Source organism: Crotalus tigris, unplaced genomic scaffold, assembly GCF_016545835.1.
Source record: "Crotalus tigris isolate CLP2741 ecotype Arizona unplaced genomic scaffold, ASM1654583v1 scf7180000017666.27876245, whole genome shotgun sequence".
Lineage (NCBI taxonomy): Eukaryota > Metazoa > Chordata > Lepidosauria > Squamata > Viperidae > Crotalus > Crotalus tigris.
Genome location: NW_024096551.1, coordinates 682,532 through 709,574, shown reverse-complemented (window position 1 = coordinate 709,574; position 27,043 = coordinate 682,532). Strand labels below are relative to the sequence as shown.

The window sequence follows — 27,043 nt, the reverse complement described above, 5'->3', positions numbered from 1 at the left end:
CCAAGACAGATTTTTTTTATTTTTTATTTCAAAATGTTAAATACATTTTTAAGTTAAAAAAATATTTTTTACTATTTTTTTAACTTTACATTTTTGTTTCCATACTGAATATGTAGACAATTGTTGAAATTAATGGGACTTCATCCATGAATGTATTTGTTATGTTCTTCTAGTTTTATTTAGTTTATTGTCAGAGCAAGTAGATTTCAGACATGTCTATCCAGAAATGAAACACAAAGCTCAACCTCTCTTACCTGTGGCTAAACTAAATAGGATTGCTACAACTCTTAACTTTACTTAACTTTAATAAATAATGCATGAACATTCAGAATTAATTTTAGACTGATTTCATTTGATAATTGAATTATTATTGAATTATTCTATAATAAATGGTCCTAAAAGCACTTTTCTTTGGCTGGAATTAAAATCAGGAAGAAATGCTATTAATACATTGCTTTGTCTCATCCTTCTGACACTTGCTGCACGTTGCAAGTAATGTTATCCAAACAGTCTGAAGGTTACAGTTCTGTAACTCTTTTCCATATACATTCATTCCAACAATATCAGGGATAACGAGACAGTCTTCAGGGATAAAAGATGTAAAAATATAGGCCTTCATTTACTTTGATCTACAAGTTTCTTTTTCCTATCATAAATTGGAATAGGCCCATATATCAAAAGGGGATATTCTGTTTTTTGTGTATTTTGTGTTTTATTAGTTTTTTTCATCCATCAACCATCCATTCATCCATCTCATTAAACATGACTCAGGAAAGCTTTCAACCAATAATAAAAACAGTATCACAACTCCTAAAATACTCTTAAAAATAAATAAAACAAGATAAATAATAAAAATAAGATTGTTGAGAATATCCATGTAAACAACTATCACACAGGCTCCCCATGGGATCTCCAAAGTTGCTGGAAGAACAAAGTTTTCAGACCCTTCTGGAAAGCTACCAGAATGGGGCTAACTTAACAGGAGATGGGGGAATGAGATTCATTTCCAGAGGGCAGGAGCCACAGTAGAAAAGGCATGTTGGTCTGGGTCCCATTAGCTCTTTAGCCAACAGGATCCCCCCACCCACCCAACCTGATGGGAAGGATAGACTAGGAAGAGGCAGAACATAATAGTTCTTCCTGATTTTGTTTAATTCCAGCCAAAGTCCCTTAAATAACCTGCTTGCATCAAAGTAGAACTTTAAAGATCAAAACCAGCACCTTGTATTGCACCTGGAAACAAATTGGCAGACAATGCAGCTCACAGAACAGAGAACATTTTCCATCCTAAAGTCACATATAACTGGTCATGTAGCCTCATTCTGTATCAGTTGAAGCTTCTGAAGAGTTTCAAGGGCAGCCCATTTGCATTACACTAATCCTTTCTGGAAGTAATGAGAGCATGAGTGACTTTCTGAATAGAGTCTCATGGTCCAGGAATATAATTTAGTTATGTTAACAATAATCAACCAACTATTTAATCCATTTTTATTTGCACATGTATGGATGGCTTTGACTGATACCTGCTGGGAAATTGAATATATAAACACCAATGTCCAAGAAGAGGCTGGCTGGGACAAGGCCAGTGTCCTTCAAAGAAAAATAGATTTTCTTTTTAAGACTGCAGCCTCAATTTCTATAACCACATTCAACAAAATTACTCATGATAAAGATAAGAGTAATGTGGCTTCATGACAATACAAATGTAATGAATTATAAGTATTTCCTGACACTGAGATCATCAAAAGTCAAAATGAAGCCCAATCAACGTGTTAAGTGTATAACACCATTAACAACAGGTGAATGTTTTTTGATGAAAATTTTAAAAATGCAAGTTATCATGGCAAGTTATGAAATATAAGCTCATTTATTATTCTCAGTCCCTCTTTGAAATATAATGTTGTGGCCAATCAAGATGCAAAACTTACAAAAACATTCACTAGAATAAAACAACAGCTGTACATTTCAATGGGAGTAAATTAGACTGTCTGAAAAAAATCCTTGAATAAGATAACAGTTAACTACTTCCATTATTGTCAAGAAAATGTTTATATGTTCACAGATTCACCAGAAGCTGAACCAATTTGAAGTTGGAGATATTCTTGCCCTCTGACTGGACTTTCTATCATCTTAATTGGGTGAGTTCTCAAGCTATGTGCTACATTGCAAGTACCGTATTTTCCGGCGTATAAGATGACCCCCGACTTCGGCACCAATTTGCATGCCTAGAAAGTCATCTTATATGCCAGAAACTACTGTAATTTCCGGTGTATAAGACGACTCAACGTATAAGACGACCCCCGACTTCGGCGCCGATTTGCATGCTTTAGAAAGTCGTCTTATACGCCAGAAAATATGGTATATAATCATCAGATGGAAATAGGAATCAGGCTCTGCTGCATCAAGAATAGATACAATCCTACTCAAAAGATGTTAAGAGGGTCATGATTCTCAATGCAATCAACAAATTTCTATATTTGCCCCCCTAGTTCATATTTATTCAGCCTTATTCATTCTAATGAACGATGCAATGTTCCCTCATCTGAATTAACAGCTTCTGAGCAGTGATCATCATCAGCATTTCCCATGGGTACATGTACATGCCCTTCTTGTGCTTCAGTGTATCTCCGTTATCAATCAGGCTTACATGAGTAGTAGAGATATATCTTATTCAAGGTTAGGTATATCATCCAATTTCTTTAAATACTTGTAAAATTTACTAACTGCTTTTCCTGGGAGCTGAAGCTCTCTTTCTTTTGTCCTTGTCAATGATTACAATATTCAGGAGAGATGGATATTGACAACAGGCATGGAAGAACAGTGAGACACCACAATTTACATTTTATTTTTATTTTGTTTATTTTTGGTTGGCACAAAAGTGAGGAGCACAATTATATTCAAACAGGAAATAGCTTGGGTTATGCAGTTCAGATCTCACACACCTGCAGCAAATTAATTTGTTGTAGCACATTAATTATCTCATAGCTTCTATTTAGGCTGCAGCTGTTGCTATTATGTTAATATTTTCAGTATCACTGTCTACAACAGGTTATGGCAGCCTCAGACAATTTCTGGGTGGGTCTGCTTCTTCTCTTCCGGCTGTATGTGGAAACTGAGAAAAGCATGTTTATTTTCTCCAGCATCTTCGCTTTTTATTTATTAAGAGATTTGAAAGACTTTGGCAACCAAATTCAGAAAAGAGTAACAATGAACAAAGATGGCGCGTGCAGAATTTGCAAGGGGGGGAGAGGAGGCAGGGTAAAGAAGAAAATACTGAATACTGCAGTGTTGGGGCACTGAGTGTTCGGGGGGTGGAGAAAATGCTGCAGTTTTCATGAAATAATAAGGTGAAGAAGGAGAGGCACACAAAGAGTAGGTTTTTCATTGTCTGTAAAATATAAACACAGATGAATTCTGTCTTTGGTTTGTTCATGCTTTTCACTCTGCACAGCAGGGATGTTCTTAAGAAGTTGCCCTCTGCGAAATTTCACTAAATGGAAACCGTGGACCTTGCATGATGTGATTATAATCACACCAGCTATTCTTTTAGCACATTTTTTATTTAAAATCCAGTAAACCATCTTGTTTCCTTTAATATACATACATACATACATACATACATACATACATACATACGTATGTACGTACATACATACATACGTACATACGTATATGGAACACCTCTACTTAATATTTTCTTGCTTTTTAAAGCACCCCTATCATAATTTTTTTGGGATCTTACATGTCCTCTATAGGAAAAGGGTCAAAAGAAATATAAAATTTTTAAGCTGATGTAAAGATATCCATTGCTAGCAATCACTGCAATAGCTCACCATGTTGCTACTAACAGAAAGATTAAAAAAAATATCAATTTCATGGCACAGTGTGCCCAGGATAACAAACTATTTTAAAATTTGCATTATTCAAGAAATGAAATAAGCTTTAGAAGAAGTTTTAGAATGCTTTGGAGTGTAAAATGGTTTTATTTTAATCTTATCAATGATTTACTATAATTCTATTCTTTTTAGCAGTTGGGATCTAGAAAATATTTCATTTTGTAACAGATAAATTCAGGATTTTGCTACAGTGTACATCTGCAGTCCCAGAATCCTCTGGAAGATAATCCTCCTTGAGAAAGGGAAATGCCTTTAACTTTTTGTGAATAATATTATAAAAATGTACAACCATTTTGAAATTTAAGAAGAGAGGGGAAGACTGGTGAATTCTAAGAGACAATGATACTGACTCTACATTGAAATAAAAACTAAAATGAAAATATACTATAAGTATTCTGTCTTTTGTTTTTCTGATTGCTAAATTCATTACTGATTTTCCATTGATGGATACCACCATCCCCAAGATATTCTAGCATCAATAATCATCTCTTGAATATGATTAAGAAATTAAAAGTAACAATTGAAATGTATGCAACGTTAATACCACTAAATTGCAGAAATATGCATAATCTTGCACATTTGCTCAGAAATAAATTTCACAGATCTGAGATTTGCTCTTAATCTGATTAGAATTGCAGTTTGTACCACAATATAGATTTAATTCAGGCACTTCCTCCCCCTTATTGTCACACTGACACATTTTATTCTTTTATAGTTGATTTTTAGGGCAGTAGCAATGAGAATAAGCAATTGTTCTGACATTGTGTGGCATCCAAAATAAATTAATAGCAGTTTAGCTTTTTATGTTGTGAAATTGCAATAATTATGAAAAATAAAGTCGGTAAACAATTACATGCAGAATTCAGATATAAAGCTCAAAATCTCCTGGTTGTAGATTAATGAAATTGAAATAAAAAACAACAATTTGTTATGAAGGATCTTTTGATGGAAGAAATCTTTCTTCAGTTCAGAAAGAACTGAAGGATCAGAAAGCATTGAAAAATTATGTTTTCGAATTGTAGTTCATTTTTCTTCTTTGCTCAACTTCTTTATCTTTACCAAGTCTTATATTGAAAAAGCTATCTATTTTAGAACAGAATAGAATCAAGTAGATTGAACTAGCGGAATAGAATGTTGTTGTTTTTAACTGAAGTCAGGTTTTTTTCTCTCTACAAGGCTGGCTAACTACCAGAATTACAAAATGATTTAAATAAAAAGAACATATATAATGCAGAAATGACTAAATATGTATTTATTTTTCATTATAAGATTTTGAAATGCTTGAAGGAAGAGATCTAGCAGTATCACTTCATAACTAGGATGCACATGTCCAAGAATCATTTACAATGCCATCAATACATCATCCTAAAAGATCCAAGAATCCCCCCTCCTCATTTAAGATACAATAAACATTTTAAAGGTCTGACCAGTATTTATATTTATCTGCAAAGATTACTAGAGAAAAAGGCAATCTCTCAATTTTTATTTCATACTATAAAATCATCTTACATTACGATGATCACCCCAAAATTAGAATATATAACCTAAAATATCCATATAATTTTTTTAAAAATCTTACATATTTTAAAAATTGATGCCCATGTATATACACACACACACATTTCCAATCTACAATATTCTAAAAGCATATTCTAATTCTTGTTAACAATTATTATAAAGAACCATTATTCTTCACACTAGGCTATTTGATTGTATTCACTGCAACATGATTGGGGACAATAATTTTCAGTGACAAATGCTGACAGTCTAAGGATAATTTTGGATTGTTCCAAAATAAATATATGCTTTCTTTCTTTTCTCTATGTTTCCATGCTTTTCACTCTTTTCACTTTTTGTTCCAGACACACAGAGAAATTATCTGGAGGTTTTAATATTCACATCAGATTAGCAATCATCTGTGTATATTTCAGATGCATGCATGTTTACATTTTGATCATTTTAAATGTAATGATTTATGTGTTCATCTCTTAAGTGAGATTTTTTTCAAAAAAGCTCAATACTCATCATGCAATTATGCAAAAGAAAGGAACTCATAGTAATCAAATCTCACTTCTTTCTATCTAATTATCTATCTATCTATCTATCTATCTATCTATCTATCTATCTATCTATCTATCTATCTACCTATCTATCTATAGAATGATTTATTTGTATACCAAGCTTCTGCCTTATGCTCTAATATATTTCCAAATTAAGAAGAGACTTACTTTGATTATTTGGATGGGGCAAGCAAAATGTTGAAGTTCTAAAAATTTCTTTTGTTGCTGAGTTTATTTCTATTTTTCATATACCATCAAAAAAAGCAATTCATGCCATCTCTTAGAATTTTGTTTTTATAGATGTGGAACAGTTTTGAATCCAGAAAAGGCAACTGTTTGACACTGGATGGCATCGAAAATAAAGCTGCATTCTTGTTTTATTTACAGTATTTTTTTCTCAAATATGTAACATTGGAAGTTACACATATTTTTAAGCTCCCTGTCAGGTATTTATGTATTTGGAATCTGTTTTTCTTATTAGGATCACCACTTCAGTGTGCTCCTGAAATATGCATTGCTATAATTGAATATTTTCAGTCTATATCAAAACAAATTATAATTTGTACAATTACAAATTGTAATTTTCTGTATTTTACCCATTGGCTTCTTGAATTTAAACAAACTATTTTCAATAAATAAAAACAGGCCAACATCCTAAGAAAAACACTTATGTCTTTTTCCTTCAAAAGAATAAAGAGGTCAGTTCCTTACAAGGTATATTTCTTACTGTAGAGCTAGATTATAACAGAGTCGGAAAGAAGCTTGACCCTTTTATGGGGCAAAGCTGAAGGGAAAGTAAATTTGTGCAGTGTTAAATCTACTCAACACCACAAACCTATCAAACTCTAACCCTTGAGGAAACTTCAAACAGCATTCTTATGAATACATCTTGAAAGTCATAGTTACTCATTTTTAGATACAAGTGAATGTATTAAGTTAAGCCTACTTGACAAAAAGAAAACCAATGAATGATCTTAGTTTATGTCTAAATTATATTATGAGTGAGGGGCTATTATTTCAGTTGTAAAGAGCAATGCAAGTTAATTATTAGCAGGGCTACTTCCAATATTTTTATCCCCCAAATTTGCCAGCCTGACCTCTATAAAACAAATGATAAAAAAAAATCTAATCCAACATTTAAAAGCAATGTATAAAACAAAACAAACCCCAATTTCATAACATGCACATTATTTACATGGAAAAGTGTCCTAAGACTATACAAAAAGATGCAGAAGCAATGATAAAAATATAAAAGGGGGAAATAAAGGCCTCTCGAAATGAATTTAAAATAAAAGTTGAGAAACCTACTCGTCTAGTAGCCAATTCACATAGCCTCCTTCAGTGTGTATGGAGAACGAAGTACAACAGTATCCCTCCTACTCCAGCAACATCCAGACTTCAATAGCCCAGCTCTTCAGACCTCAGAGGGTGGGATGGTACACAAAGAGTCTCTGAAAGGTATCAGGGACCATGAAATGCTTCAAGGGCAGTAGACTGATTTTCCTGTTTTGACACATACTAAGTGGAATTACTTACTGAAAACTTGATAGTGATCCCTAATAGAAGCAATATTTCTAACTGAATATCTCACATCTTTGTCCAAAATGGCTCCCCAAAATGGATCCTTCAGCATCCTTTTCCCCTTTTAAAAAATGGGCCTAAGATTTCAAAGCTAAATCAGTTTACCTTTGCTCATTCAATATGCATAGTGGTAAAGCAACTGAGGATATATTGATGCTTTTAATAAACCATCAACAGCCATTAAGGTTAGAAGGTAATGTTTTTGCTTGTTCTCTTTTACAATCATTGCACAGCATCAGGCTGCTAAAAGTAGTATCAAGGATTATCAGCTTAAAAAACAATCTGTGCTTAATAACACCGTCCAGTGCTTCTTATTTTAAAGAGTGGTTGGAATAATTAATTATTATAAAATAAAAAGGCTGTCCTTTTTGGAGAGGGGTAACAAAACTTATTTTTCATCATTCACATGTACAAATATATTTTCCAATATTCATGGCAATATTAAGAATTTCTAATATAAAACACCACTGAAAATTCTCACATTTTTATGTTAGATTCTTTTAGTTTAATGCCAATTGAATTAGGGTCTTTTTTTTCTATTTTAATAAAGAGTAAACTTGCATGGCAACCAGTAGAATTAATAGGCTATCATGAGACAATATGTTTTGTTATATTCAGTTATGCATTCTATCACTTTCTATCAACAAGATATAGTATCTCATCACCAAAGCAAGTGTATTGATTCAATAGCACTTAAAAAGCAGATTGTACTACCCAAAGAGAGTTAGATGGTAACTGGGAAAGTGATTTTCCAGGAGGCTTTTCACCCTAGCAAATCTTGTTCTATTTCTTCTTCTCCATCTCAGAATAAGAGGCAGGTGAGGGAACTGAGCTTCACCAGATCAAGCCTAACAATCTTAACTCCTTATCCTGGGTTTGCTTTGCTTTCCCCAACCTGGTAACCTTTCAGTAATGGACCACTGCCAAGAATTCAGGGAGCTGAAATTCACAGAAGTGGATAACATCTAGAGGAAAGCTGATCTAGACATTTTGAGTTAACGTGTTTCACCCTGTATTGCAAAATATTAGTGGTAGATCCGCATAAGCTTTCCCAAAGAGGAAGGCTCCCATTCCATTTTTTTATCCAACCTAATTTACTCAAAGTTATTCGGAAGTATTAGAAAAATATGACACACCCATACAGCTGTTAAAAATCCAAGATAAATGACTAGTAAATTACATTTAAAGTGAGTTACTTCCCTGTTATTATTTCTAAAGCAGTGTCATGTTTATGTCTTATACTATCTTACTTTCTCTGTTTCATGAGGGCACTGCTGAAGATCTGACTTGGTAGAAAGTGATCGAAGAATGGACTAAAAAGGAAAACTGCTCAGTGACCATTCTCACATTTTGGAATATACTCCTTGATATTCAAAAGAAATAATAAAACCCTCTTAAACAGGCTTTGATGCATTCAGCTGGAGATACTGCTGTAATTGTTTTTGTACTGTGTGTTTGCGATGTTTGCACAACACTTGCATGCCTCTTTTATAGTGTGGGCTGATGCTCAGAATCTTTGAGCTAGACAATAGAAAAATATTGTAATAGATAATATAACAGTTAGGCTATCCATTCTTGAAATATGCTCTTTTCCAACCAATTATGTTGATGAGCAATGATTCCCTAATCTAAGTAGAAACATATTCATATTACCAATCACCATAATCTATTTACCATTTTAAAAAATCTTAAAACAATTCAGCCACAGCAGCTTCTCTTTAGTTTACAATATATTATAATAAATCATTGGGTCTCTCAAAATTTATGTATTTGGGATTCCAGCTCAAATTGCAGTCCATTGCTGAGCTGTCTATGCAAATATTAAATCTGTTTTAATAGATGCATTAAAGATAGAAGTTATTGGAAAACAACTTCAGGGACGAACTAATTTGAGTAAATCTATTGTAGGATGTGCAAGGATAGTAAGAATTATCTCCAATTAATCATAGCACAATTTCTTTTTTTCTCTCTCCAAGAATGTGCCAACACCACAGTCTACAATTCAAAAGTTTTGGTTGTGACATAACAGCTGCATGGCCACACACACTTAAGCACACACTGCTTAACACTGCAACTCTGCAAGCTAACTTGTGCATGTTTACTCGGTTGTAAGTACCCTTGAATTCAGAGAATTTCCAACCAAATTGGATGCATACTAAAAACGGCAAAATAAGAGATGAGTCTCGTATGGAAATCCAAACTTCCCAGGACAGTCCTGTAGAATCTCAGTACATGATCAGACCGAGTAAAGGTGCAAATGCAGGAGCGGATGGATGGAGATAATAGTGTAGGTAGATTTCGTTTCCACACGTGGCTTCCCAGAGACCGTAGCCTAACCTCTCGATTACGGCCTCGAATTCCTCCTCGCTTCGGAGCAAAGGCGGCATTTTTTTAACGAAGCGAGAATATAATCATTTGTGTGTTTATTTGAAATTATACGCATTCGCGTGAATTGGCTTACTCTCGAAAACGTTCAAAGGGTTGCAGACATTCGAATGCAAACATTCGAATGCATATAGGTTCTTCGAATTTGTAACTCGGACATATACAAAAATCACTTAACCTATGCTAGGCACATTTGCAAAATAATTCCTGAAAATACTGCAGTTATTATCTAATATGTGCACCTCCATCTGACTATTTATTCACCCACTGTAAGTATAGCCGGGTTGTAATGGAAAAGCACGTAGATTATGTGATTTAATCGGTCCGTGCTGAATTTTGAGGGAAGAGTTGCCAAAAGCGCATCCGACTAAGTGATAAAAGTCGCCGCCACCTCTTTTCCCGAAACCCGTCCAGAATTTAAAGAGCTGTTTATTGGGAGAGGGCGGCAACCGTTTGAGATGGGATACTATTCGGATGTAGGTATTCGTCCAGTCAGAAGGGGAAAAAAGCTCTACTAAGCAAATCAATACAAGCCCGAAGATTTCATTTCGGTCTTAAATATTTTAGTTGTCTCCAACGAAGATGCAGCAAGTTTGCAGCAGTACCGTCGGAAACTCTGAGAAGAAAAACAACATTTCGTTAACAATCTCGTTTTCGCGGCTCCAAATGAGGGGGAGAAAGTGATTATTGTCCTTCTAAGATGAGTCTCGAATGCAAAGGGTAACCAGTTTTATGGTAGACTTGATCGCGGGAGGTCCCTCTCTATGAGTATGAGAGAGAGAGAGAGAGAGAGAGAGAGAGAGAGAGAGAAACTCCCTGCCCTCCCTCTCTAGCCTCATCACACTCCAGTCAGGGCTGAATCCCTGCACTCTTTCTAGCTAGTTCTTCTACAGACTCTGCTTCCTCCTCCACCCCCCCTACCCACAATTCCTCGTCTTTCCGAAACTCCTCTAGCAGTGTCTGGTAAGCGTTTTTTCCCCCTCGTTTATCTCCCTCCGCCCGGTTATGTTCATGTTTTTATGTGCGCGCGCGCAAACGAAAGGGGAAGGGTAGAGGCGCACTATTTCTCCAACTCCTTTTGTATGTCTGTATGCGCGCGTCCTCCGCGCTACTGGGTGGGTTTCCTGTGGAATGCTGCGCTCAAGGCCTGGCGAGGCGGCGGCAGGATACAATCGAGTCCCTGCAGTTGCTATAAGAAGCTCCTTGTGAACGGCGCCATTTTAAGCCTCTCTCACATAGCCTTTCGGTTGGTTTGGCGATAGCGGCCGCGGCGGACGGCGAGGACCGGTACGACTTCGGTAGAAAGAGGAAAGGTGGAAATTCTTTGAGTGGCCCGTGCTTGCCCAGAAAAATAGCAAGAGCAACAAAGGAAGTCATAGTTGGAGGCGCGACCTGTGCGGGACCTTGCGCTTCGCCTTCCCGCCAGTGTTTGTGCCTCTTCGAGGCTCTTTTTTAATCTTCCTTACGGGTCCGAGGGTGGCTTTTCCTGTCCCGGGGTCGGTTCGGTCGCGTCAATAGGGGTGGAAGAGAAAGATGGAGTATGTCCACACAGGAAGTGACTGGGTGGGGTAAATAACTCCTGCGATTTCTTTTTTAATGATGAAAATTGAAAGTAGATTCGGATGCTTAAACTAAATCAAAAGCAGTCTCAAGGGCGGGAACCAAGGTTTCCCTGAAAGGTGGTGGGGAAGATTCTCCGGGCCCCGTTTGTCTTTTGGAGACTGGGCGGGGGTGGGTTTCATGCGTGGGACGGGGGCCTGGAATGTTGTCATATAGGAGTCGGGAGTCTCTCTCCACGATACTTCTACACTCCTGCTGTCCCTCCTGCGAAGGGGCTTTTGAGCGGTCTTGCAGAAGGTAAATGTGGGTCTTAGAAGGATTTTGGGTGGAGAAGTAGTCCGCTTGAGAAAGGCGAAGACGCTGAGCCGAGGTGGAGGTAGGCGAGAAATGTTGCCGGAGGACCGAAACTAGCAGTCCCCCACGCTCGAAGCTGAATTTGGGGCGGGGGTTTCCTGTGCAGTGTCGACTCGAACTGCGGGTAGGTTGGGCGCGGCGGTATAGTTGTAGGACCTGCTTAGACTGAAGGCATTCCTTTCAGATTTACTCGTCTGCAAAGTCAAGACTAAAAAGATGGGGGAAGTCTCGGTTTGTTTAAATAGTCTGTACGGCATCGTTCCCCTTAGAAACATATCTCTTTCACTGCCGGCTGCTTTCTTGATTAAATGTGCATAATTTGCAGGAGCCGCGGTCTCTACTTAACAACATAGGACGTCTCGAATTTCCGCCGTTCTGAATTGGGGTGTAACCGAGACATTTTAAATAGTTAGATGGGTAACTGCGGCGAAGATGGGGGAGAAGAATGGAGGTGTCTCCCAACATTGAAGGAAAGATGTTTTGCTGATTGGTTTTAGGGCCGAGACCCTAGATGTTAATACAGTAGATCCGGCATAGTTAAGATTCCTCAATGAGAAACTTCAGTTTGTGTTGATGTTTATTATTACTCAGAAGTTTGCTGGTTTTTTTTTAAAATAAAACACACTATAACATTACTAAGTGTTGTTGCTTGGTTATCTTTTAATATTACTTCTTTTTTTCTAAATGAAGGTTTATAGAGGAAGAATGTAAGTGCAACAGTATCTATTGTCTGCAAATTTAGATTGCCTCTGATTATTGCTAATCCTGTATTGAACTATCATGGTTTTGAATCTTAAGAGTCTTTTCCCCCCTTAAAATGACTAAGTGATGAAATCATAAGCATTTAGAATAAAATAAAGAATTTAATCTGATCCTTAATAAATTTATGTAAAATTCTATATAAAAATGTCATTGAACAAAAAAGGATTTTTTGATGGATGCATTTAAAAGTTTATTGTGATACTATTTAATAGTATCTTCTGTTTAACTAAAAGCAGATTTTTAACTCTAAGTAGCTCCTACTTTGAATGAGAAATAGTACCTATATAACTTAACTAGGAGAAAAATATTAGATTTTTGTTAATGCAATCTGACTGGAGAGAGACTGCAGCATTTTCTTGTAGTGTTGAAAGTTAAGAACAGTTTTTAACAAAAATGTATAGTATAATCCTCAAAATTTATTATAGAATGTTGTTTCAGAGCATGTTCCAGCTAGTTTATACATATTAGGTAAGTTTTCACCTTCAGAAAATTGGTTTGTGGATGATGAAAATAAATCTAGAACAGTATGTGCAAGAATCAATGCTAATGAGGATTAGAATGTTTGTAATACAGTATTTTAGTTTGTTCCACAAATTGACATATGAGTGACGTACCAAGTTTACTTGGGTTCAAAATGAATTGTGTTTAAGTTTTCCTGTGCTCAGTTCTATTTAAAATAGAATTTAAATACTGCCTTGTTTGTAAGCAGTAATTGATGATTTACAAGAATCTCATTGGAAATAGTAGTTGGTGAAACACATGAAAAAAATGATATTATATTCTACCGCTTTTGTTTCTAAATTTCAGAATAGAAAATTTTCTCCTTTCTTAACTATTTGAAATATTCCATTGTTAGCTATATTACATTTTTGTAATTGGGAATTGAGGAACTTGAAACCTGTCAAAGGTGTAATGCAGAGTTTCCAATATCTACAATCAACATTATCAGTGGTAAGTCATACTAGGAATGTAGGGCAGAAAAAATGGACTTCCATAAGTTCTCTCTTTAAGTTGTTGAGAGAAATCTCCTATATGAAGTTATTTGAACTCCTGAAGACTCCATGTTTTAGGCACCTCAACCTTAACCAGCTCTAGCGTATAGATATCTGAGGACATTGAAAGGACTCTCCAACTTCATATTCATGGAATAAATGAAGTAGTTACTATTTCAATTGCTTCTATGAAATAATATGGATATAAAGTAATCAGTATGATTCCACATTGATATTTTTTGAATGCAGCAGAGCAAATGTGAGATTTTGCAAAATAGCCTCAGTGAGTTTTTTACTAAGTTATTTAGTGATTCTACAATTTGTAATCCATGCTAGATGTTTTACAATCATATTATATTGCTATTTTATAGTAACAAGGGAGAGAAGATCTACATTTAAATGTGCAATTTATTTCATACTATTTCAGCTGTAGTGGATTATTCTTTGTGTATCAGATAAAACAGTTCCTTAATTATTGCATTGGGACTGGCCTCACTTCTCCTTTGCAGGAGTAAATAGGTGATTTAATTAATATGGTTATTTGTCTCTTGGAACATAGGTAATAGATGGTAGGCCTGCTGCTAAAGTTTATCAACAGGAAATCTGTACATAGTTTTTTAATTATGCGTTTGGATATATTTATTGTTGCTAAATCATGAAGATTAAAAAAGAAAACACATTCCCCCATTCCCTGTTTGACAATGAGGTTTTGTAGGCAATGTAATGGTGGTCTTCAGAGTTGGGAATCAGATTTCCATATTAGAGAAAAATAACATTCCTTATGCAAGCTATTGGTGCCTAACTAGTCTGCCTGGACTATTGTAATGGACACTACATGGGGCTACCTTTGAAGAATATTTGGAAATTAAAACTGGTGCAGAATATGGTGGCATGAGTAGTTCCTGGGGCCTCTAGGTTGGGTCATATTATACCGCTGTTCCACAAGCTGCATTGGCTGCTGGTTTGCTTCCATGTACAATTCAAGTTGTTGATTATCATCTTTAAAGCCTTCATGGCATTGTTCTAGGCTCTCTCGCTCCATTGGGATTGGTCCGCCGCACCCATGCCAATAGAAAAGGCATGCTGCAGAAATTATTGTTAAGGAATTTTGGCTAGTGGAATCCAGGAGAAGAATCTTTTCTGCCATGCCTCCTTCCCTTTGGAATATCCCTCCTATCCAGGTGGGATCTGCTTCCATCCTTCTGACCTTCCATAGGGCCTAAAGATCTAGCTGTGCCAGTTGGCCTGGGCCCCCAAGGAGAGAATATAACTTTGGTGGAGGTAATCTATTCAATTAAGAGAAGATCCCCTCACCTCTCCCAATGAACTTCATGGTCTCTTATCCCCCCCTCCCCATCTTTAAATGATTATTTGTTTTATCAACTGAATGTTTATTGGTCTAAATGTTCATCTAGATTAGATGAATGCAGACAATCAAACAAACAAACTCCATTTAGAAAATAAAACAAAAGTTGTATAAGCCAATGTTAACTACAAAAGACCATAGATAAAACTATTATTGACCAATTCATGTTTTACACAACTGGTTTAAAACACATCCTACAGATGTCTGGTAAAATCAATCAGGTTAAATTAGATCATTGGATAATTTTTGGAAATTTCAAGAGTTAACATTAATTGTGGCTTAAATGTCCTGGAGTTGCAAATTTAAGTTTTCTTTATTGTGTGTAATAGAGAAACTTATTTATGTACTAAACATACTTAGAATTTCAGGTTGTTTTTTTTTTTTTTTGTTCTGCATTTCAACATAGTTTTTATACATAAGTTTACAAGGTTGATAAACCATTTATCAATATAGCACTAGATTAGAAGTGCTTTAAATGATGTTAGAAATACTTATTGACACTATATGTATAATGATTCAGTGTGAGGGCTGCTAAATGTTTTATTTAAACTGGTTTGATAGATTGGGCAAGCACTTACATATATTTAGAATGATCAGTAAATGCTCTACATAGAACTATAATGCAAGATTTGACTTGAATAGTATTTTTTTAAAAAAGACTTAAAAAAGGAACAGCCGATTCATGGATTCCAGTGTATGAAGGCTTCAAGACCTTGCTAGGCCCAATAGACTTCCAGATGGTAACAATATACTTCTAAAAAATTACATCTGAGATGTCAGATTTCTGACTCTACTGTGTAGTCCATATGTTGTGATTACAATAAATACAGTTCTCAGCAGTGGCAGTTCTTGTGTAAATTTGCAGAAAACTTTAAAATATCTCAGCAATCAAATCTCTCTTCTGTGAGAGATTTGGGTTGAAAGGATATTCATTTGATGATTTAACTTCCACAGCTGAGGAACAATTTGGGTATGAGAAAGTTTGAAAAAAACTTGTTTAAAATTGAATGTATTTTATAGGTGATTAAATTTAAATACTGCATTATGTACTTTCAAATTAGCATAGCATTCAAACAGCAAAAGGGCTTAGTAGATTAGTCTTCATATCAGAACATATGAACTGGAATAAGACAGAATCAGTTTATAGTTAATTAAAATGGTTTATAGAACTTTGCTAATTAAAGTAAGACTACAGAAGTAATAACTCCTTGTAATTAAATAGTTATATAATAGTAGTTGTAATAAGTAGTTGTATAATAATAGAGCATTAATTAGGTTTCAGTTATTTAAATAACTGAGTCTTAAATGGATTTTTTTTAAATTCCAGTTTCTAATTTAATGTTTACTTGTAATTCAAAAATTGTATACTTTATGTGCCACACTTACATAGTACCTCTTTGTTTTGTATGCAACATGCTCTTTTTATCCATAAGAAATATCGTTATCATATTTGCATTGTGTATTGTCAAGAAGATGAAATGCAAAAGTATAGACTACTCCTTGTTTAATAGCAACTCACCCATCAAAACCGGGGACCAGGTTTCATAGAAACAGATTACCTTGGTGATTCTGCATCTTCTGAATATCCTAGAGCAGGGGTAGGCAATGTTGGTCTTTTATAACTCGTGGACTTCAACTCCCAGAATTCCTGAGCCAGCATGGAAACTCAGCTTGGAAACTCCCGCTTTCCCCTCAGCATGGCTGGCTCAGGAATTCTGGGAGTTGAAGTCCACGAGTCATAAAAGAGCCAAGGTTGCCTACCTCTGCCCTAGAGCAATCTGAAAGGAGGAAGCAGTGGTCAAAATAGGAAAATCTCAAAAGCTTGAACAAAATTAGAAATGGCAGCTGGACAGCACTTTTAAAAATGTCTCCCTATGATTATAGGCTAATGCAGAAATTTTCTGTACAGAGAGCTTTGGATAGGGTTGGGTGAATGGTTGTCTGCTTAATGTCCTTTACACACCTAAGACAGAAAAGAAAACAGTGGTATGTGCAGGAAAGCATATGAAAAATGAGAATGGTTACAGGTATGGCAACTATGTTCTCAGCTTTCTCCCTTCCCCTATAATGAAAGAAAGAAACATCAAAAATGTCTCATCTTACATAAAGTGAATTGATGCATTTCTTTCGCCAGCTTCTGATGAGTGGGGGGGTGGTGAAGTTTTCCAATCTTTGAAAATTTAAAGCATTACATGTCTCCCTAATACAAAGAATTTTAACATCTGGAGTTCTTATTACCTGTCCTAGTTCCTTACCATCATATTTATTCTCACTCCCCTTTTGAACTAGCAGACTTGATTGCTAGAAGTATTTATTTTTTGTGGTGGCTGGATGCTACACAGATCTTCTAAATGACCTGCAAAAGACAGCATGCAGAGACTCAATCAGCAAAGCCTTGTACAAACTGTTTGGGTTTGGGTTAATAGTAGTCCCTTTCAACTCATAATTGGTTTCTGGGATGGATGTTAGTCTTTCTTGCTTCTAGAAAGAATACACCGTTTCCCAGTATGAAGCCTAGCTATTATTTTTAGAGTATAATACCCACTTTGTCTGAACTTCCCAGTTAGATGTTTAATCTGGAAATCACCATTATTAGTAGCTCCTAATATCAGCTTGGGAGGGCGGTGAAACAGCAATTTCAAAGTGGATCGAAGGGCTATACGATATTTCTAGGACATCATCTAAACCAGGGTTTTTCAACCAGTGGTACGGGTACCACCTATGGTACATTGGCACCTGGCAGGTGGTATGCGACCATCCTAGAAAAGTATAGCGGGGGAGGGGAATGAGCTGAACCGGTGGCAGCACCGCACAAGCCTGAGCGAAGATGGCTGGAGCTGCAGGGCTGTCAGGGCTCAGTGGAAGTGCCAGGATCAGCACTTCTTCGGGGCTGTCAGGGCTCAGTGGAAGCACAGGATCAGCGCCAGACCCCAGAAGAAGCACTGATCAGCTGGAATATTGCAGCATCTCCAGGGTCTTGTGATTTACATTCAGATGCTTGGCAACTGATTCATATTTATGATGGTCACAGTGTCCCAGGATCATACGAAGTGACCAAAACCTGCTGCAACCACCCAGCAGACAGGGGGAATAAAAACCAAACACGCCCCCACCCCATCCCCGTTGCCAATCCTCAACAGAAATGCTCATAACAATGAAAACCTCGGACAGGAGGAAGAGCGCTGCCGGGTGGGCAGGCGTCTTGCTCCGCTGTGGTTTGGGGGGCACTTTTTTCAGTGCCATTGTAACTTTGAACAGTCACTAAGCAAACTGTTGTAAGTTAAGGACTACCTGTACTTTATCACTTTTTTCCTTTTTTTTTTATCATCAAGTTTTTGACACCTTGCTAGGTGACTGGTGGTACTCGGATATTGCCATATCCTAAAAGTGGTACAATGGGTGAAAAGGTTGAAAAGCCCTGATCTAAACTGCTAGGCGTATAATCAGTTTGTCATAATTTTCACATCCAGTTCTGTGTGCCAATTTCCCCAGCAATAAACACTGAAATACTGAAAATTTACAATATATAATAGTTATAAATATAAACCATGATAAAGTATCCCTTTTCCCCAGATAACAAGGCAGAGGCTTAGAAAGGGGCCATGAGTCAACTATCCCTCCAAAACCCTAGAATCTTTGGAACAGAGCATCCTATCAGAATAAAATTTTAGATCTTTCCTAAAGGGCAGACAGTTCAACTCAAACTTGCACAGGAGTTACTGTTACCGCATCTTTGGAGAATGCTTCTTTTATTGTGCTACTTCAATGAAAGCACATCTTTTAGGATTAGATGCACTGAACAAGGCCATGTTATAGACCATATCCAGAAAGATGTGGCATTTTCTTTTTTGCCCTGGAAGATAGGATCAGAACCAATGATTTGAACATGCAAATTCTGGTTAGATGCTTTACCACGTCTTGTACCAAGAAGGGGATTGGACTAGATAATTTTTGAAGCTACTTCCAACTTTGATCCTATGAAAAAAGATGATGGTCAATCAATCATGTATTCTGAATACATGAATGCAATCATGTATTCTGTTTCCTATTTTTATATAGTATACACTTTCTAAATTTGAACTTGCATTGTTGCCAGTTACCTCAAATACATGTCTTAAGAGCCAGTGGTGGCGCAGTGGTTTATTGTAGCTAATTCTGCTGATTGCCAGCAGTTGATTCTCACCTGCTCAATGTTGACCCTTCTGAGGTTGGTAAAATGAGGACCCAGTTTATTGGGATTAATATGCTAACTTTGTAAACGGCTTAGAGAAGACTGTATAGCACTATGAAGCAGAATATAAATCTAAATGCTATTGCTAATCCCATATGCAATGTTCCAATTTTGTTTAAAAGATCCTTGGAGATACTTGCACATTATAATTGTGAGAAGAACTTTTACCAAAAGACAAATGGAGTTTGAAAATTAATGTCACTTTAAACAGTTGGAAGATGGAATACATTAGTACTTTTTAGTATCCACATATAGTATCAAGTGAGAGGTTCAAAAATGTACTGTACTACCTGCTTGAAGGAGCTTGTTTGCCATTCAAAAATATTGTTACCAATGATGAGTACTTTGTTCCAGTATTCGTTAAATAATGTAAGAGTAGGGTTATCCCTGTTAGTTATATGGCATATATTTATGGCAGGTCCATTGCTTACTATGACAATACATCCCCGATAGAATGAGTCCAAATAACATTTTAAGGGTGATTCTGCTATATCTAATTCTTTCCTTTCCTTTTTTAGCTGGAGACTTATTTGTTTATGGAACTGTTGGCTAATCCTGTTAGGCTGCTATTTTTTGATGTTAATAGGTATTACATTGTAAGACCGTGATAGTGAACCTATGGCACACATGCCACAGGTGGCACGCAGAGCCCTCTCCATGGGCACGCGCACCGTCACCCCAGTCCTAGGCCTTCAGCTGGGTTTTATAAAACCTTTTTGCTTTAGGCCTCCACCTCCATGTGCAAAAAAAGGTTCAATCAATTTCAACTTCTTGCAGGGAAAAAAAGATCTCACAAAGTTGGAATTGATTGATTGAACTTTTTAGTCCCACCCAGTCTGCCATTACCACCATAGCCATGCCCACCCAATGGGCCATATACACCCAATGGACCATGCCCACTTGGTACCCGACAATATATAAGTGGGTTTTGGGTTGCAGTTTGGGCACTCGGTCTCTAAAAGGTTTGCCATCACTGTTCTAAGATAATTCATCATAGAACCTGTCTTAATTGGAAAGCTAAGCTGTGTTTGTATTAGTCTGTTGCTCTTCTTTAAAACATTTTTAAAGATAAAGGCTACAATCAAGTGATGCCTGATCAATATTAATCAGACATGCTCTGCTGTCTGATTTATGAACACTGAAAGATGAAATGAGGAGTTTAAGAAGCAAATTAAAAGTTATAATTCTGTCAGTCAGAAACATCAACATTTTATGTTTTCTCATTAGTTTTACAAGTAAAATAAAGTCAAAATATTCTATCCCAAACAAAAGTGTCATTATGATGTGGACATTGAATCTTTTCTGTTGCCATTTTTACCATAAGTAATGCTGAATATAAAAAAATTTTCTGGGCTATGTAGATAAATTTTATATCACTTGCCCTTTTCAGATTGTAACACAAAAATCTACAAAGCAGAACATTTTTGCGTGCTTGTCTGTAAAACACCAACTCTTAGTTTAGGTGTTTACAATGCATATTTTTAAAGACCATCTTACTAAATTAAAATATATTTTATTAATTTGTTATTGGCCATAATATTTGTAAAAATGAAATATTGGTTCTTTACATTAAAAACTCCATTCTAAAATGTATCTGATAGAAAACAGATTAAAAATATTTAATATTTAATTCAGACAAATATTAACATAGAATTTTAAAAATTAGAGTTTACATGTAGAGTACACTGCAATAATCCAGGCATGTTATTTTGAAATTCAAAATATTTTTATTTAAAACTGATACAGATTTCCTGAAATCTGATCTACCCAAAACTATCTCTTCATTTGCACCAGTATGTCCACTTTCCTAAATTGAAGGTCCTTGTTCAGTTAAGAGAAGAAAGGGAGTTGGGGACAAAATGGTTTGTTATCCCAGTATCTGGTCTCGGAGTGGGCCAGTCATACTTTCTAGCCTAAGTATCTCAAGACAATTATATTGAGGGAAAGCCTTGAACTCCTATATAAAAGCAGGATATAAATTAAAAAAAATATATTCATGGCTAAAGTAGATTTATTTATATCTTTTGAATAATGTGCTTGTAACTGATGAGGAAATAGTTTTTTTCCGCCAATAAAATGTTTTGGTTATGTTAGCTTTCCTTTAAACAATACAGTACTAGTGAATGTCCATTTGAAGTAAATTAAAATATTTTTCTTAAATGAAAAAGGCTTGTGGAGAAAGGGAGTAAAAAAGGCATAGTTAACTAATTTTTACATGGGTGGAGAATTAAACAATGTAGTTTGATGATGTAATCCATTAGTTGGCCTCTGGCACTTGCTCAACCAGTTTGCATGGTGCTTAGTGTGCCACAAAAACCCTGTGTGTGGTGAATGTTTTTTATAGTTATGTCTGCAGTTAGAAACTAAAAGCATTATTGCAATGTTTGCTTGGGCCAGATGAGAAAATTATGGTTTATGTGGAAAATACAGGATTAGTCTGAGAAAATCTTTATTTGCTTATAAATTTATTGAGTAAAAAAATTAAATGATATTTAACAATTTCCAAGTCTTTAGCTCACATATCTCACAAAACCATGTATTGTGATTTGTAAACATCAGGGTTCATAGTATGGTTGCATAGGTCGTAGGTTGCATAGTATGACTGAGAAACTTAAGTAGTACATTGTAAATAGTGATAATTTAATCTTAAAAACATTTGAGATTTAATATGAAATTATAGGATAATAATGATTGCATTTATATAGCTGCCCATCTTAAATCAAAATTGGGCAGTTTACAATCCAAAATTAAAATAATACATACAGCACTAAAAACAAAAGTAATATGCAAGATAGGGTGTAGGTAATCCTTGATTTATAACCACAATTGAGCCCAAAATTTATATTGCTAAGTGAGATGTTTTGCCCCATTTTACGTTTTTTCTTTCCACGTTTGTTAAGTGAATCACTGCAGTTGTTAAATTAGTAACATGGTTGTTAAGTAAATCTGGTTTCCCCATTGACTTTGCTTGTCAGAAGGAGATCACATGACCCTGGGACAATATGACCATCATAAATATGAATCAGTTGCCAAGCATGCAAATGTAAATCACAGGACCCTGAGGATGCTGTAACAGTCATAAGTGTGAAAAATGGTCATAAGTCACTTTCTTTAGTGCTATTGTAACTTTGAACGATCAGTAATGAACTGCTTGTAAACTGAGGACTACCTGTACAAGTATTTTAGTAAGAATTTTGTATATAATAAAAACTTATAAATTGCATATGTCACCAATATTATAGTTTATTTAGCTTAAAACCTTTTTTTTTTTGACTGGAACAGTTTCTTTTAAAATGTGACAAATGGTGATTTTGCTGACTGGTTCAATTAAACATAAAATTATTTAACTCTCTTCAGATTGTGCTACTGATAATTTCATACTGAAGAAAAGAAAGCAGTAACATGTCTGGAGTACAGTCCAGGGACAGTTGTTGAATAAAGAACAGTATTTTAAACACACATCTTGTGTTGAGGAAATCTAGACAAACTAGTTCCTAGTTTTTTCAAAAACCTACGTTTATAATAATCAAAGTTGTAAATTGAAGCTTCATTTAGGATAGGTCAACAGTCAGATATGGCTGCTGAGGTTCTTATATTGAAAATCTGGATTGACTGGTAAACAAATTAATGAATAGGTTTGGTTCAGTTGTCTTACTGGATTTTCTTGTTAGGTTTCACTTAATTCAGATTTGAATATCTGAAAGCTGTGTGTGTGTGTAATCAGAAATTAATATCTTCCCAACATAATTGGAAGTGACATAGAAAATATAAAATTAGTCAAACTATTTCATAAATCAAATTGATCCAGTTTGGTGTAGTGGTTAAGGCACTGTGCTAGAAACCAGAAAGTTTACAAACTGGGAGACCATAAATTCTAGTTTTGCTTTAAGCATAGAACCACCTGGCTGATCTTGGATCCCTCCCTCCTTCCTTCCTTCCTTCCTTCCTTTCTTTTCTCTCTCTCTCTCTCTCTCTCTCTCTCTCTCTCTCTCTCTCTCTCTCTCTCTTTCTTTCTTTCTTATTATATATTATAATTTAGTATAGTATATTAATATATCACTTTTTATTACATTTAGAGAGCTCCTAAAATGTATTTCTATATCTAATACTATTTTACAAAGACTATATCTAGTGTTAGTCTTTTCTTGGAGATAAAAATTTTATACTGTGGCTGCTTTACTCTTAAATATATATTGACTTTTTTTTAAGATGTCACCTTGCTTGATTTTTAAACTTGCTTGATTTTATCTTGTAGACCAGTATACATAATCTACTACAAGTTCTGGATTAGAACGCAATTAAGAGTTCCATGCTATGCTAAAGTTATTCACTTTAAAGTTATTCAGTGCTATGCTCAAGTTATTCACAAGCTGAGTTAAAAATGAATTTTTAACATAGCTTGTGAATAACTTGAGCATGGGAGATATTGCATAATTATTACAATGTTAATATTGCTTCCCTAAATACTCCTAGAGTATAGTAGAAAGTTTTACTTTTGGAAATATGACAGCAAGGAAATTATTTTGATATATAAAGTGTTTCAAGGGCATGTTAGAGATATATGCTTTTTTGTCCAGCAGAATGTGAATATAACTTGAGTTTCCTATACATACCTTTTCAAGTCCTTATCCCATGTCTTTGAGCAATAAGCTGTTCCATGACGTACTCTATTTGGGCTTGGTTTCCTTTGGAAGGAAGCAAAATAAACTTAACTTGAGAAACAGTTATATACAGTACCCAGCAAGCATCCACTACTTTAAATAAAATCTCTATAAAGCGGCAACTCCAGTCTTACCAAATACCGATTGGGCAAGACCTGGCTTAACTGTGAGAGGGACCTTGGAATCCTAATGGACGATCACATGACTATGAGCCAGCAGTGTGCAGCAGCAACCAAAAAAGCTAATACAATCCTAGGTTGTATAAACAGAGGCATAGAATCAAGAACACGCAAAGTATTAGTACTGCTTTATAAAACCCTAGTAAGACCACACCTGGAATACTGCAGCCAATTTTGGTCACCATATCACAAAAAAGATGTTGAAAGTTTGGAAAAAATTAAGAGAAGAGCAACTAAGATGATCAAAGGCCTGGAGAGTAAAACATGAAGAATGGCTACAGGACTTGGGTTTGGCTAGTCTAAAGAAAAGAAGAAATAGGGGAGATATGATAGCAATGTTCCGGTATCTGAGAGGCTGCCACAAGGCAGAGGGAGCCAGGTTATTCACCAAAGCATCAGAGGGAAGGACGAGAAACAAAGGTTAGAAACTGATCAAAGAGAGAAGCAATCTGGAATTAAGGGGAAACTTCCTGACAGTGAGGACAATCAACTAGTGGAACTGCTTACCCCCAGAAATCATGGGTACTCCATAAATGGAGTACATAAATGGGGCTGGACTAGAAGACCTCTAAGGTCCCTTCCAGCTCTATTCTATTCTATTTGTCCAGCTAGTAGCTTTGTATATCTGACAGCCTCTAAATCAGAGTATTAACAAGTGGTCCATAGATTTTGAGAGTTGACAACTTGGATAGGAAAAGAAATTACTATTTTATTTTTTACTAAACTTTAACTGAATTTAGCTTTAATTCAGTAAAGAATATAGGCAATAAAGCAATTTATTGTCTCTCCATTCCAAAAATAATCATTAACTACAATATATCTAAAATTATTTGCATTAATTTTTAACATTTTGATAACTGTATTTGGGCACAGTTTTTTCCTTTAAAACAATTATATTATGTGTTTACTACTTTTTTTCTTAAGGAATCAGGTTTCACCAGATTCTTAAAAGGGTCTTTGCCCCAAAGAGATTAAGAACTCTTTCTCTAAATAAATTATGCTGCTTGCTTCTCAAGTAAACGTTTACTTGATTTTATAATCAGAAACTTAAAACTAAGTTAACTTAATTACATTTCTGTCTTTCTGTTTTAGGGTCTGAAGTGCAACAGACCCCAGTTCTTGGAATATAAAAAAATGGCAACTCAAGGTATGGATTAGTATAATCAAGTTCAAATGGAAATTAAATAAATTGTGATCACTTGGGTGTAATTGCCAATTTTCAGTTCTTATAAATAGTAAGAAATTGAATTTATATATTAAATTACATCTAAAATTCTACTAATTTTATCTTAACTTGATTTGATGTTTAGTGATGAACAGAACAAGTACCTGTTCTGCTTTGCACCATTGTAGACATGCTCAGTCATTTAACCTTAAGTGGAATTTTAAAGTAACTATTTAAAAAAAATAGTGAAACATAGGTATACACTTTTAATGGAAAAAAGTTGTTTTGGATATGAAACATCACAGTGTTCCAAATATTATGCCACATTATTTCTGATCAGTCATGCTTTTTTAGTAGAACTGAAATCTAGAACTCTCGTTTAAATGAAATCTGGATGAGGCAAAGAGGGCAAAGCTAATGTCAATCACCTTCTCCTCCCCTCTACAGTTCACAGCACAATGTATCCCATTAGCCTATCTACCCCATTTTCTCACTGTCTTTTTTTCTTAACCATCATCACAAACATCTCAGTGTAATATTGTCATCTCTTATACTCTGAAAGGAAATCCCATAATTTATCACAAAAGGTTTTTGTAAGGTAATATATAATTCTCCAGCACCAGAGATGGAGAATCCACCAATGGGTTAGCTCTGCCTTCCTGCCCATTAGATTAACTCAGCCAGTTAAATGGAGTCCAAATGGATGGGTTCTATGACGGCCTTCCTGCCTGGCAGACTGGGTAAAAACTTCGGCCACACCCCTTCCTTTGGGCGTGACCCCAGTTTTGACTCAGTCTCGAAGCCTGGTAGAAGTGCGAGAAGCAGCTCTTAGGAAAGAAGAGTTTTCACAAAGAAAAGAATATCCTCTTCCAGTTTTTTTTTTTTTTTCCTCCCCTTTTTGCAGCAGGCAGGGATCCCGGGCAGAGGAATAGAACACCGACGCCTCCCAGCCAGGATCGTCGGAGTGGTGAGAGGATCGCCAGGGCGGTTAGCCAGGGGGGCTCGGGCCGGTCAGTGGATCTTCCGCGGATCCCGCCAAACAGCTGTTTGGCGCGGGGACATTTCCCGGACCACCCGCCGGGCAGCTGAGTGGCACGGAGGCCACTCGGTCCGGCGGAGGAGCTGAGGCGCCGTTCAGCGCCAAACAGCTGAGCGGCGCGGGAAAACAGAGCGCTGATCAGCTGAGCGGCGCGAGAAGCGCAGCGCGCCCAAACCGACCGGCAGAGCCTCAGCGCCGTTTTTTCTCCCCCAGCGGAGAGGCACAGCCCCCTTAAGGACAAAAGAGCCATTCAAGCCGGTTAATTACCCTATTGCTGGCTATTAAAGACCCGCCATTGTTGGAGCCTCGTGGCTCATCCGGCTACTATTGGGAGGCGGGGCTTCCTCCCATTCGCCATTTTAAACAAGCAGTTTAGCCGCCGCTTTTTTCCTTTACATTAAGACACTTGGGCAAGAGGAAGGAAGAGGAATAAAAGATTAGAACCTCTATCAGTTCTGAGCGTGGTCTGCTACCACAGCCACAGACCGGGGGAGAGAGAGATATAAACTGTACTTTTGTCTGGACTAGGTGAGGAGGTGAGGAGGAATATTTTTTCTTTTCCTAACTGTTCCTATAGTGACCTTTAGTCACTGCCTTGCAGGATCTTCTGTCCAAAGATTCCTGTCTGTCCGGCCATTGTTTGTATAGGCAGAAGAGGGCACAGCCCCAAGCATCTGCATCTGATCTGCGTATCTCATTCCCCCTTTCCAGGCATTGCCTACTCGGGGTGTCTGGCACAATGGCAGACAATGTCTCGTATTCAGTCACACAGGTCCCTCAATTGTCCCCCCCACAGCAACAACAAAAACGCA

The 27,043-nt window shown here is 36.3% G+C and overlaps 1 protein-coding gene across 5 annotated transcripts in view; it reads left to right on the top strand.

Annotated features, from left to right (window-relative positions):
• Positions 1–10,828: 10,828 nt before the first annotated feature.
• CTNNB1 (catenin beta 1) overlaps positions 10,829–27,043 on the top strand; it is a 37,208-nt gene continuing 20,993 nt past the window's right edge. The window contains exons 1-3 of one of the 5 annotated variants that reach the window (XM_039336099.1): positions 10,971–11,209; positions 25,120–25,174; positions 26,100–26,159. In XM_039336099.1, the coding sequence (XP_039192033.1) occupies positions 25,162–25,174; positions 26,100–26,159 (73 nt within the window). In that variant the 5' untranslated portion in view covers positions 10,971–11,209; positions 25,120–25,161. Of the gene's footprint in view, positions 10,886–10,970; positions 11,236–25,119; positions 25,175–26,096; positions 26,160–27,043 lie in introns of those variants that run through there. The other 4 variants (XM_039336098.1, XM_039336103.1, XM_039336100.1 and 1 more) reach the window with 4 other exon arrangements.